Source organism: Entelurus aequoreus, linkage group LG01 (genome assembly GCF_033978785.1).
Source record: "Entelurus aequoreus isolate RoL-2023_Sb linkage group LG01, RoL_Eaeq_v1.1, whole genome shotgun sequence".
Taxonomy (NCBI): Eukaryota; Metazoa; Chordata; class Actinopteri; order Syngnathiformes; family Syngnathidae; genus Entelurus; species Entelurus aequoreus.
Window position 1 is genome coordinate 58,352,207 of NC_084731.1, and position 14,022 is coordinate 58,366,228.

Here is a 14,022-nt window from a genome sequence, read left to right on the forward strand (position 1 = left end):
TGCACTTTAGTCTTCTATCTAAATATTTTCACAAAGGACACCAAGGCAGCTTGCTAGCTATGATGGGAGCAACAATGTCTGATAGACAGCAGGAGAGCAGAGTGGTCAGTGATGATCCAATCAAGAAAATGTCTAAATGGCAAGGGAACAGACTGATTTGTACTGAGGAGAAAGAGAGAGCCAAGTACAGTTAAATATATTCCAGAGCCAAGTGACTAACTGAAGGCAAAGACAACAGCCAGATACCTTAGCAGAGACCAACAAGAATTCAAAGTACCTAATAGCAAGATGGCGAGACCAACACAATAAATTGTATTAGGATTTAATTTATTAACGTTAATCTTAACAGCCAAAAAGTTGCTGAATAATGTTTGTAGTCGCTAGCCAGGTATGCCCAAAACAAGAGTCGCTAAACCTAGCAGCAAAGTTGCTTAATTGCAACACACTCTAGGATTCAGGGGAATTAAGGATAATAAAGATATTAATTGTACAACTTTTTGTACTTTTTTTCTAGTTTTTTGAGTCGCCAGCCATGTATGGCCAAAAGTCGCTAATTGAATGCCAACGTTGCTTAATCGCCAACACACTGGGACTCACTGAAGGACTGACTGAATAAAAAAGATAATTAAGATAATTGTGTACTTTTCTCTTCTGATATTTTCTCTAAGGACCCCAAGCTATCTGCAAGCAGCAATAATGTCTGACAGACAGGAGAGCAGAGTGGTCAGTGATGAATGGCAAGGGAACAGGCTGATTTGTACTGAGGAGAAAGAGAGAGAGAGAGCCAATTACAGTGAAATATATTCCAAAAGAGCCAAGTGACTAGCTGAAGGCAGGGACAAATGCCTTGGAGTGACCAAGAAGAGTGCAAAGTACCAAATGGCAAAATGTGGGAAGACCAACAGGAAGATCTGCTTTTACCACTTATCTTCACAACCAAAAAGTCGCTAAATGATGTTTTTAGTCGCTAGCCAGGTATGGCCAAAAGACGCGAAATCTAGCGGCAAAGTCGGTCAATCACACAGTGAAACAAATAATTTTAAAAAGATAGTAATCGTACAATGTCTTGTACTTTTGTCTTCTTTCTTAATATTTCTCAAAGGACACCAAAATGTCGCTATCTGCAGGCAGCTTGCTAGCTATGATGGCAGCAACAATGTACCTTAGAGTGACTGACCAACAAGAGCTCAAAGTACCTAATGGCAAAATGTGGAGAGACAGACACAATAAATTGCATTAAGATGAAGAGAACTGTTGCTATTATTAATCTTAACATCAACCAGAAAGTCGCTAAATGTCACCAGCCAGGTATGGCCAAAAGTCGCTTAATTGGCCACACACAGTAACAGAGAAACTAACAAAAAAAAGATCATAAAGATAATAGTTGTACAACTGTGTGTACTTTTGTCTTCTTTCTAAATATTTTCCCAAAGGACACCAAAATGTTGCTATCTGCAGGCGGGAGCGTGCCTATGTTCCCCGGGTCCTATGTTCCCCGGGTCCTATGTTCCCCGGTTGTTCCTGGGTCTTTGTATGTGACCGGGGAACTTAGGACCCTTTTTCTAAAAAAGGGTCCTATGTTCCCTGCATTGTATCTGGCGAAATTGCGAAATTGTGCCCTGACCAAAACCATCCCTAAACCTAACCTGTCACAGGGCGTTGTGGAGCACTTTTTTTTGGCGAAATTGTGCCCTGACCAAAACTATCCCTAAACCTAACCTGTCACAGGGCGTTGTGGAGCACTTTTTTGGCGAAATTGTGCCCTGACCAAAACCATCCCTAAACCTAACCTGTCACAGGGCGTGCGGCAGCAGATAGAGCAACTCAAACGCGAACTTCCTTCCTTCGACAACTTAAACGCGTCTCTGTCATGCGTGTCTGCGTGCGTCTTACTTAGTCGCGCATTGGAAGCAGCGGGGAACATAGAACCCTTTTCTGGAAAAAGTGTTGTACGTTCCCCGCAGCGGGGAACATAGAACCCTTTTTTTTAAAAAGGGTCCTTAGTTCCCCGGTAGAGGGGAACATAGGACCCGGGTAACATAGGGACGGGGAACATAGGGATGACCCGCTGCAGGCAGCTTGCTAGCTATGATGGCAGCAACGATGTCTGCCAGACAGGAGAGAGTGGTCAGTGACGATCGAATCGAGAAAATGACAAAATGGGTCAAAGACCAAAAAGTTATTAACTGACAGCAGTGACAAATGTCAGACTGTAAACTTTCTCGAAAGAAAAGGACAAAATGGGAAGATGCTGATAATAACAGCAAAATGGAAAATATAAGAATTTCCAAGTAATGCTCAACTCAAGTGTGTGTGTGTGTGTGTGTGCGCGCGTTAAACTTCTTGTTGAATGATTTCAAATTATCTCTGAGTCTGAACTGAGGGAAAGGAAACCAAATTTTGAGCAGTCTCTCACGAGTTCAAAATACCAAATGAGGAGATTCTAAAAGAACAGACCGGTTTATGAAAGACTTGATGGGGGAGGGGCACAGCTAAGAATACTTGAGTGAGATTCTGTGATCCAAATTCGAGATAGAGCTTTTTGATAATGATAATTTGTCAGAGTAAGGTTGTGTAATCAAAATTTGAGAATGAGCTTTGTCAATCAATCAAGAATATTTGCATTAAGTTCTGTGATCAAAATTCAGAAACAACCTTTAATAATTGATAAAGAATATGTGAGTGAGGTTGTGTGATCCATCCAATTTGAGAATTAGCTTTGATAATAATGATTGAGAGCCTCTGGCCCTCTGTGGATCATGGCCGCGGGGCCAATTTTGCCTGGCCCCTTGGGGCCTCTGTGGGTCGTGGCCGCGGGGCCAAGTTGGCCTGGCCCCTTGGGGCCTCTGACCCTCTATGGATCGGGGCCAAGTTGGCCTGACCCCTCGGGGCCTCTGGCCCTCTATGGATCATGGCCGCGGGGCCAAGTTGGCCTGACCCCTTAGGACCTCAGGCCCTCTGTGGGTCGCGGCCGCGGGGCCAAGTTGACCTGGCCCCTTGGGGCCTCTTACCCTCTATGGATCGTGGCCGCGGGGCCAAGTTGACCTGGCCCCTTGGGGCCTCTGGCCTTCTGTGGCTCGCGGCCGCGGGGCCAAGTTGGCCTGGCCCTTTGGGGCCTCTGGCCTTCTGTGGGTCGTGGCCGCGGGGCCAAGTTGGCCTGGCCCCTTGGGGCCTCTGACCGTCTATGGATCGTGGCCGCGGGGCCAAGTTGACCTGGCCCCCTGGGGCCTCTGACCCTCTATGGATCGTGGCCGCGGGGCCAAGTTGGCCTGGCCCCTTGGGGCCTCTGACCGTCTATGGATCATGGCCGCGGGGCCATGTTGGCCTGGCCCCTTGGGGCCTCTGGCCCTCTGTGGGTCGCGGCCGCGGGGCCAAGTTGACCTGGCCCCTTGGGGCCTCTTACCCTCTATGGATCATGGCCGCGGGGCCAAGTTGGCCTGGCCCCTTGGGGCTTAAGATTATTATTTTTGCAAAAGTAGTTTTGCTTGGGTCGCGGCCGCGGGGCCAAGTTGGCCTGGCCCCTTGGGGCCTCTGGCCCCCTGGGCCTGGGCCCGGTAGGCCCGGTCATTAATCCACCTATGGCTGCATCACCTACCACACATCTCTGAATTCCAGTGCCACGCTTTGCTCTCGTAGCAGCTTTCAGAGAGTCAGACAAGTAGCGGTCCCACACCAGATCAAGCCTGGACACAGTTTCAAACTTTCTGGTCAGATATTTAACCATTTCTGAGTTAGAAGGAATCTTCTGGCCAATTGTAAAGTTCCAAATTTGAATTCTGCACAAAGAAAAGGAAATAAAAAAATAATACTGGTTTGACACCGAGATCACCCATATCAAACAGTCATAAAAGTGATGGCTGCAATCTTGAAGATGTCAGCCATCTTGAATATTGAATGACACATTTAGATTATCCAAAAGACATTTACCAAGTACTATGTATGGTAAATAAGCCTGAAACATCATATTATATCCATCATTCATAAGCGAACAGTTGTTACTGACAGCCATTTTGAAAGATGGCTGCCATGGGCGCCATTTTGAAAATTCATGATGGCTCCATATCCAAATCTTTTGAGAATGCCTTTGGCTATAAGTGTACCAAATTTCATGCTTTTATCACAAAATGCACAATCGTTCTGGTTACCAGCTGCACTATTAAAGCTGTATGCAACTCACTAAATTTAACTCAATTAATCACTTCCCCAACTCGACCCAATATTAAAAACTCCGCAAAATGATATTTACTTGATCTAATTCTAACCAAAGCTCTCCATAAGTACACTGGTACTGGGGTGTTTGTACAATTGCAGCTGTAAGAAACTACAAACTACCAAAATCAAAACCCACTATTACATGCAAAAGAGATATTAAAAACTTTTGCCTCCCAGCTTTTATATACGACTTAGCTGCCTTTCAGTGGAACAGAGTTGCTTTAATTGATGATATTGAGATAGAGTTGAAATACTTTTCTAATTAATTTCAACGTATAGTCAATAAAGATGCTCCCTTTCGAAAATTTAGAGTTAAAGGTCGAAATAATCCCTGGTTTTCCTCTGCAATTGGAAACCTTCTCAAAGAGACAGACGTTGCTTGGGCCAAGGCTCGAAGAACAAAGACAGAGGTTGACTGTCTCAGCTTTCGCCAGCTTAGAAATAAATGTACTTCGCTTGTTAAGAGAGCCAAGTCTGATTTTTACCTGCATGAATGCAAAAAACATATAAATGACCCCAAAAAGTTTTGGCTTACCATAAAAGCTTCTTTAAATCATGTGACAACAAATGACTTTCCAAGTCCTTTAATTACTCAATCTGGTACTTTGTCTGATAAGACAACTATATCAAATTGTTTTAATGAGTATTTTGTTTCTGCTGGATCCTTGTTTGAGTTGTTAAATCCTCAATTGTCAAATGTTGGTTTAACTAATGTTAATATACCAAATACACCACAGGCTGTAAATAGATGCAACACCTGCACTTTTGAGTTCACACATGTATCAGTATCTGAGGTAAACAGTGCATGAAAGAGCCTGGACACAACTAAAGCAGCAGGACCTGACCAAATTGAACCCGTTTTCTTAAAATTGGCTGCTGATTTTGTTGCTGAGCCTCTCTCGCATATTTTTACCCTAAGTTTAACAAGTAAAAGCATTCCAAAAATTTGGAAATCGGCCTTTGTTCTTCCCCTGCTAAAAGGGGGTGAACCCACAAATATAAATAATTACAGACCAATTTCTAAATTATGCATTTTAGCAAAATTGTTTGAGAAGATCATCAGTAACCAGCTAAAGGATTTTTTAGAATCAAACACTATTTTATCTCCATTTCAATCTGGCTTTAGAAAACAGCATAGAACTATTACAGCTGGTCTTAAGGTCCTCAATGATTTAATTGAGGCTGTAGACGGCAAGAAATATTGTGTCACCCTATTTATTGATTTGTCAAAAGCATTTGACACAGTAGACCACAGTCTGTTAATTCAAGCCCTTCAATCATGTTGGATTATCTAAAAATGCAGCTGCTTGGTTCACAGACTATCTTTCCAGCAGAACACAACGTGTACAGGTGGCTGGGACCACCTCTTCATTACTGGACATTACCAAAGGAGTTCCACAAGGCTCAGTGCTGGGGCCCATTTTATTTTCTATCTACTTAAATAATCTTTGCAATAATTTGTCAAATGCAATGTACCATTATTTATTGCTGTTCAACCTCCATCACTCAGGCTTTTGAGTTTTTACAAGCTGCTTTTGATGTCATCCTGGTTAGCTTATTTGATCTTAAATTGGTTTTAAATACAAATAAAAGCAAGGTAATGGTTTTCTCTCATTCAAGGGTGCTACTGGAAAATATTCCAAATATTGCAACATCAAATGGAAACCCTATAGAGCAGGTCTTAAATGACACATTCTTGGGTTTTACTCTTGATCAGGAGCTTTCATTTAAAGCCCATATTAACAACTTGGTCTCTAAGCTTAGGGTAAAGCTTGGTTTCTTTTTTGGAAATAAAAACTGCTTCTCTCTTAAAGTCAGAAAGAAATTGGTGACAGCGACTATCTTGCCCGTATTTGATTATGGAGACATGCTTTATTTTAGTTCTTCATCTAAATGCCTCCAGTCCTTGGACACTGTTTTTCACTCAGCACTAAGATTTGTTACTGGCTGTCGTAGTCTCACCCACCACTGTCAGCTGTATATGAAGTCAGACTTATCTTCACTGAGTGCACGCAGATACACACTTTGTTTGACTATCATTTATAAGGCTCTTTTAGGTTTAATACCTCCATACTTGTGTACTTTGTTACAAAGAAAAAACAGCTCTTATGCATTACGCTCTAACAATTTGTATGTTTTAACTGTTCCCAATGTATGGACTGAATTTGGCAAAAGAGCTTTTGGCATTGCTGCCCCTATGGCATGGAATGCATTGCAGACGAAACTCAAACTCACTGAATTACTTTCATTTGGAGTCTTGCGTTCTGTCCTGAGGGACAGACAGCAAGAGACTTTTGCACAGTGCCTGTGTTTTTAAAAGGTGTAAATCTTTATTGTTTTACAGTTCTCCTTTATGTATTTTAAAATGTATGTCTTAACGTATTACTTTTTTGAAACTGCTCTGTGACATGTGCTGTTGACCTCTTGGCCAGGTCACCCTTGTGAAAGAGACCTTGGTCTCAATGGGTTTCTTATCTGGTTAAATAAAGGTTCTACATTCAAACCCTCAGGCGGTACTGCATCAAAAACCAACATCAGTGTGTAAAGGATATCACCGCATGGGCTCAGGAACACGCCGCCGGCTTCGCGAGGCCCGAGCTCATCTAAGATGGACTAAGTTAATGATTATTTGCAACAAAAAAAAAAAGTTTCTCAGTTCGAACATTAAGTATATTGTCTTTGCAGTCTATTCAATTGAATATAGGTTGAAAATGATTTGCAAATCATTGTATTCTGTTTTTATTTGCCAATTACACAATGTGCCAACTTCACTGGTTTTGGGTTTTGCACATCAGGATCATGAATGATATGCAAAAGTGCAGTTTCCCTTTAAATCTGTTCTCTTGAAGCACTGTTAGGTAACCTACGCTAACCGTCGGTGCATGGTGTTCTTCTCACTTATCAAAGCATGGACAAACAAGAAGACCCGAGACTAAAGTTTTATTATTTGTACAAAGCATCTTAATAATAGACGGTACAGGGAAGAAAAAGTAATGGCATGACATTTTTACTTGCGAGCGTGAAAACTGCGGGCCCATTTTGGACACGTCCAACTACACGGTAGTTAACATTTAAACATCCGTTTCTTGTCGGGTCTGCTCGAGAACATACCAACTACATGCATGCACTGCTTGTCATAGAAGAATGAATATGTGTAGAAAAGTTGATAATTTGCCATTTCTCGAAACGGCTAATCGTAAATAAGTCGATTCAACCGCTCCTCAACCGCTCCTCAACCGCTAGCCGTGCTAACACGTGAAACCTCGGGACCTTAACGCCGTGGTAGTTTCAGTGACATTTCGGCAGGCAGCCTGTTGCATGCATGGCGAGCGTGTAAGCTTTGAGGCGGAGCTTCCTAAATAACGATAGAGTGGAGGTGTCTGAAGCACATGATGACATCCATGGGTATGGGAGGGCTCAGGTGGTTTCCATCCAATCTTAGGTACCTGAGAAAGCACACAAAGGTCACTTGACATGTCGCCACCTGACGAAAGAACACGCCTTCCTCTCGCACTTGACGTACCTTAGTTTTGGCACCAGCTCCGGATCACTCCATTGCGCCTGCAGGTTTTGTGGGCAGATCAGTGTCCCGTTGATGTCTGCCAAGAAAGTGGTTTCATGACAGTGGGAAATGAAGTCATCGCACTCACATAGAGGATTGCAAAGACAAAGAGAAACAGGAATAACGAGGTCATGGGAGACACAATTGAATTGGAGATATTAATACATTGCTTATTTGAGGTAATTGGCTGTTTAACTTTGATGACCTCAGCTGGAGTTTCCACGGATGAGGCCTAAACTGTTTGGTCTGTGAAGGTGCAAATGGAAGGGTGAGCTTAGGTCTGAGCGTTTACGTGGTAATGTTCAAATAATAAAATACAAAATTACTTATTATTTCAAGTTGAAATAAAGGAGCAAGGTACGCTTTTGGGTGTTATTTAAAGGGCAACGTTCACAATTATTGAAAAACAAGAACACATGTATTTTTTGGGTTTTGGATTTTAAAGATAATAATAGCTTGCAAGATGCGGCTAATGTTGGACACAGTTGTAGCCTTCAAAGCCGCTAAAACAACTTCAAAATCCTCCATAAACATGTTATATACACACTGCAAGTATATATAAAATGTAGTAACAGACACCTTCATAACAATATGTAATATGTACAATATACACACTGCAAGTATATATATAATGTAGTAACAGACACCTTCATAACAATATGTAATATGTACAATATACACACTGCAAGTATATATATATAATGTAGTAACAGACACCTTCATCACAATATGTGATATGTTCAATATAAACACTGCAAGTATACATTTAATGTAGTAACAAACACCTTCATAACAATATGTAATATGTACAATATACACACTGCAAGTATATATATAATGTAGAAACAGACACCTTGATAACAATATGTAATATGTACAATATACACACTGCAAGTATATATATCACTGATGATGTGTCCAGGTTGCACCATGAGGTGTATTATAGTACTAATCCAGTATGGCATCGCCATTGACTTCCAGGAAGAGGCTGGATGACAACCCCGAAAGTGTGGTGACAATTGGAGAGACAGTTGACAGCCCGGAAAGACGGCAACCGGGGCAGGGAGGGGTAGCATCCCAAGCTGCAGCTCTCGCAAGGGAGCACCCATACAAAGCTACGAAAAACCCTAAAGAGATATACCCCCAGGGGCGCCCGAGAGGGGGGGAGAATGAGCGCCCCGAACGGACAGATTTTCTGGTAATGACCCCTGCGAATGGACAATTGACTACGAGTGCACTCTGCAAATGTGGCAAGGTCTGCAAAAACCCGACTGGTCTAAAGATACACCAGACCAAGATGGGCTGCCTAAGGAAACCCGTGGCGCAACGCACAGTGCCAGTACTCTGTACGGCACCTGATGAGACGGAGGAGGATCTAGGCCCGGACACTCCCCACAGTGCCCAGAACCTCCAAGCACCACCGGCGCAACCCCAAAGCAGACCGTCAGAGCATCGTCGGATATTGTGGCCCGCTGCCAACAAGGAGTCAGAGTGGAAACAGTTTGATGAAGATGTTAATACAGCCCTGGAAGCAACAGCCAAGGGTAATGTGGACCAGAGGCTCAAGACAATGAGCACATTCATAATTAGCATTGCATCAGACAGGTTTGGCATAAAAGAACAACGTGCCACCAAGACTACAACTGCAGCACCAATTCCAAACCGGCGAGAAACCAAGAGTTCCCAACTCAGACAAGAACTGAGAGTACTCAGGAGCCAGTACAGGAAGGCAAGCGAGAATGAGAAGGCAGCCTTGGCAGAACTGAGGGGTGTGGTAAGGGATAGGCTACTCACCCTGCGACGTGCCGAGTGGCACAGGAAGAGAGGCAAGGAAAGGGCCCGCAAGCGCAGTGCCTTCATTGCAAATCCATTTGGATTCACAAAGAAGCTGCTGGGAGAGAAACGCAGTGGTCAACTCTCATGTCCCGAGGAGGAAATCAACCTCCACATCAAGAACACCTACAGCGACGGCATGAGAGAGCAAGACCTCGGCCACTGTGCAGCCCTCATATGCCCCCCAGAACCCTGCACCCTGTTTGACATCAGTGAACCCACCCTGAAGGAAGTTAAAGAGGCAATCAAATCTGCCAGAACAGCATCAGCACCAGGCCCAAGTGGAGTTCCGTACAAGGTTTTCAAACAGTGTCCCCGCCTGTTGGAGCGTATTTGGAAGATCTTCCGGGTGATCTGGAAAAGAGGGAAAGTACCTCAGCAGTGGATGTACGCAGAGGGAGTATGGATTCCCAAGGAGGAAAACGCAAGGAACATCGAGCAGTTTAGGACGATCTCCCTCCTCAGTGTTGAGTGCAAGACCTTCTTCAAAATCGTTTCCAATCGCCTCATGGGATTTCTCCTGAAGAACACCTATATTGACACCTCGGTGCAGAAGGGAGGAGTCCCAGGAGTTCCAGGGTGCATCGAACACACTGGTGTGGTAACACAGCTGATCCGTGAGGCACGAGAGAACAGAGGCGATTTGACAGTACTGTGGCTGGACCTCGCCAATGCTTATGGATCAATTCCACACAAGTTGGTGGAGTTGTCTCTGAGCAGATACCACGTTCCGGAGAAGATTTGCAATCTCATCCTCGACTATTACAACAACTTTAGTCTGAGGGTGTCCTCTGGCACTTCAACATCAGATTGGCATCGTCTAGAGAAAGGTATCATCACAGGCTGTACAATCTCTGTGTCCCTGTTTGCACTGGCCATGAATATGCTTGTGAAGTCTGCGGAAGTAGAGGGCAGAGGCCCTTTGTCCAAATCCGGCACCCGGCAACCTCCGATTAGAGCATTCTTGGATGATCTCACGGTAACCACAACATCAGTGTCTGGTTGCAGATGGCTCCTTCAAGGCTTTGATCGACTCATTAGTTGGGCAAGAATGAGTTTCAAGCCCTCTAAGTCCAGGGCCTTGGTCTTGAGGAAAGGAAAGGTAACCAACCACATTTGCTTCAGTCTGGCAGACACCCAAATTCCATCTGTGTCAGAAAAGCCAGTGAAGAGCCTGGGCAAGCTCTTCACTGGTGATCTGAAGGATACCGCTGCACGTCAAGCTACCAGCGATAACGTCAACATATGGCTCTCAGCTGTGGACATGTCAGGACTTCCTGGGAAGTTCAAGGCCTGGATATATCAGCAAGGCATCCTGCCTCGTCTCCTCTGGCCGCTGCTAATGTACGAATTCCCAATGACCATCGTGGAGGGATTTGAGAGGAAGATCAGCTCGTCCCTGCGCAGGTGGTTGGGTCTGCCACGGAGCCCAAGCAGCTTTGCTTTGTTTGGGCACAACACCAAGTTGCAGCTTCCTTTCAGTAGTCTGGCAGAGGAGTTCAAGGTTTCCCGGGCCAGAGAAGTCCTGCTCTACAGAGATTCTGCTGATGGGAAAGTATCTTTAGGAGGTGTGGAGGTCAGAACAGGAAGGAAGTGGCGTGCCCAGGATGCAGTGGAGCGGGCAGAGGCGAGGCTGCGGCACAGCACCCTGGTGGGAACCGTAGCCACTGGTCGGGCTAGGCTGGGTAGCAACACCAAACCAAACTACAGCAGAGCCAGAGGAAAGGAAAGATGAAAGCTTGTCCAAGAGGAGGTTTGCACCGAGGTGGAGGAGGCTCGCTTCAGCAGAGTGGTGGGAATGAGCAAGCAGGGGGCCTGGACCAAGTAGGAGCACATAGCTGGTCGCAAGATCACCTGGACCGAACTCTGGAAAGCGGAGCCACACCAGTTTAAGTTCTTGGTCCAGTCAGTTTATGATGTCCTCCCAAGCCCTGCTAACCTGTTCACCTGGGGCCTGATAGACGCACCTGTGTGCCAGGTCTGTCAGAAAAGAGGATCATTAGAACACATCCTCAGCTGTTGCTCAAAGGCATTGGGAGATGGCAGGTATCGGTGGCGCCACAACCAGGTCCTGCGGGCAATAGCAGACACCATCTTCACGGGCATCAACACCAGTAAGCGGCAACACCCAACCAAGAGCACAATTGCCTTTGTCCGAGCAGGAGAGAAACTTCAACCCTCCAAGAAGACCCAGGGGGGCCTGCTAACAACAGCAAGGGACTGGCAGCTCTTGGTTGACCTGGGAAGGCAGTTGCGATTCCCAGACATCATCGCAACTACAACACTCCGGCCAGACATGGTCTTGATGTCTGGAACCAGCAAGCAGGTGGTACTCCTTGCGCTAACTGTCCCCTGGGAGGACAGAATGGAGGAAGCTCAGGAAAGGAAGAGAGCGAAGTACGCAGATCTTGTGGCTGACTGCCGGAGGAACGGGTGGAAGGCCCGCTGCGAGCCTATTGAGGTGGGCTGCAGGGGTTTTGCAGGCAAGTCCTTACACCGGGTCCTGGGGCTCCTTGGGATTTGTGGACTGCACAGGAGAAGAGCCATAAAAAACATCTTGGAAGCGTCTGAAAAGGCTTCACGTTGGCTCTGGTTGAGGAGGGGGGACGCGTGGCGTAGTGCGCTACCTGGACACAAGTCGAGGGACTGATCACCCTCGGCTGGGTCGCCCGGGTGAGGGTGTTTGATTAAGACCCGAAACACCCTATGACCCCGGGAGAATCACTGATGATGTGTCCAGGTTGCACCATGAGGTGTATTATAGTACTATAATATAGTAACGGAGACCTTCATAACAATATGTAATATGTTTTATATACACACTGCAAATATATATATACATATATAATTTAGTCACCTTCATAACAATATGTAGTATGTACAATATACACACTGCACGTATATATATATATATATATATATATATATATATATATATATATATATATATATATATATATATATATATATATATATATATATATATATATATATATATATATATAATGTAGTAACAGGCAACTTTATAACAATATGTGATATGTTCAATATAAACACTGCAAGTATACATTTTTAATGATAAATAATGATAAATGGGTTATACTTGTATAGCGCTTTTCTACCTTCAAGGTACTCAAAGCGCTTTGACAGTATTTCCACATTCACCCATTCACACACACATTCACACACTGATGGCGGGAGCTGCCATGCAAGGCGCTAACCAGCAGCCATCAGGAGCAAGGGTGAAGTGTCTTGCCCAAGGACACAACGGACGTGACTAGGATGGTAGAAGGTGGGGATTGAACCCCAGTAACCAGCAACCATCCGATTGCTGGCACGGCCACTCTACCAACTTCGCCACGCCGCCCCATGTAGTAACAAACACATTCATAACAATATGTGATATGTACAATATACACACTGCAAGTATATATATAATGTAGTAACAGACACCTTCATAACACTATACAAAACCCAAAAGCAGTGAAGTTGGCACATTGTGTAAATGGTAAATAAAAACAGAATACAATGATTTCCAAATCATTTTCAACTTATATTCAATTGAAAATACTGCAAAGACAAGATATTTAATGTTCCAACTAAGAAACATAATTTTTTTTTGCAAATAATCATTAACTTAGGATTTAATAGCAACACATGCAAAAAGTTGTAATAGTGGCATTTTTACCACCGTGTTACATGACCTTTCCTTTTAACAACACTCAGTAAACGTTTGGGAACTGAGGAGACACATTTTTGAAGCTTTTCAGGTGTAATTCTTTCCCATTCTTGCTTGATGTAAGTTGTGCATTAGTCCGGGGTCTCTGTGTGGCGCATTATGAAGCCTAAAATACCACAATATTTTCAATGGGAGGCAGGTCTGGACTACAGGCCGGCCAGTCTAGTACCTGCACTCTTTTACTATGAAGCCATGCTGTTGTAACACGTGGTTTGGCATTGTCTTTGTTACGGCGCACGCGCAGTCCGTTTCTCCCTCTTCTGCGGGAGCACCTAATTGTTCCACTGTGAGCGCCCCCGCGCTGCGCAGACCGCGCCCACACGCTGCCGCAGCCGGAGGAAATCTTCAATCAATGAATTTTTTAGGCACTGGAATGATTGTGGCCGTCTTAAAACATGATGGTACCACAGCCTGCGTCAACGAGATGTTGATGATGTCTGTGAGAACCTCCGCCAGCTGGTCTGCACATCCCTTATGCACCTTGCCCGGAATGTCATCAGGTCCCGGTGCTTTCCGGGGGTTCACTCTCCTCAGGGTTTTCCGGACATCCGCTGTGTCCAGGTTGAGGACTGCTCATCAGGGCGAGGGATGGATTTTCTCGCCGGGGTGGTGTTAAGCGCCTCAAACCTCGCAAAGTAGTTGTTTAGGTCATTTAGCAAGCTGATACTGTTGTCAC

The 14,022-nt window shown here is 44.7% G+C and overlaps 1 protein-coding gene across 1 annotated transcript in view; it reads right to left on the bottom strand.

Moving 5' to 3' along the window:
• Positions 1–7,142: 7,142 nt before the first annotated feature.
• The window catches only part of prelp (proline/arginine-rich end leucine-rich repeat protein), a 65,549-nt gene continuing 58,669 nt past the window's right edge, over positions 7,143–14,022 (bottom strand). The window contains exons 6-7 of the mRNA XM_062054954.1: positions 7,736–7,811; positions 7,143–7,658 (exon numbers count right to left, since the gene is read on the bottom strand). Of these exons, the coding sequence (XP_061910938.1) occupies positions 7,568–7,658; positions 7,736–7,811 (167 nt within the window). The 3' untranslated portion in view covers positions 7,143–7,567. The remainder of the gene's footprint in view (positions 7,659–7,735; positions 7,812–14,022) is intronic.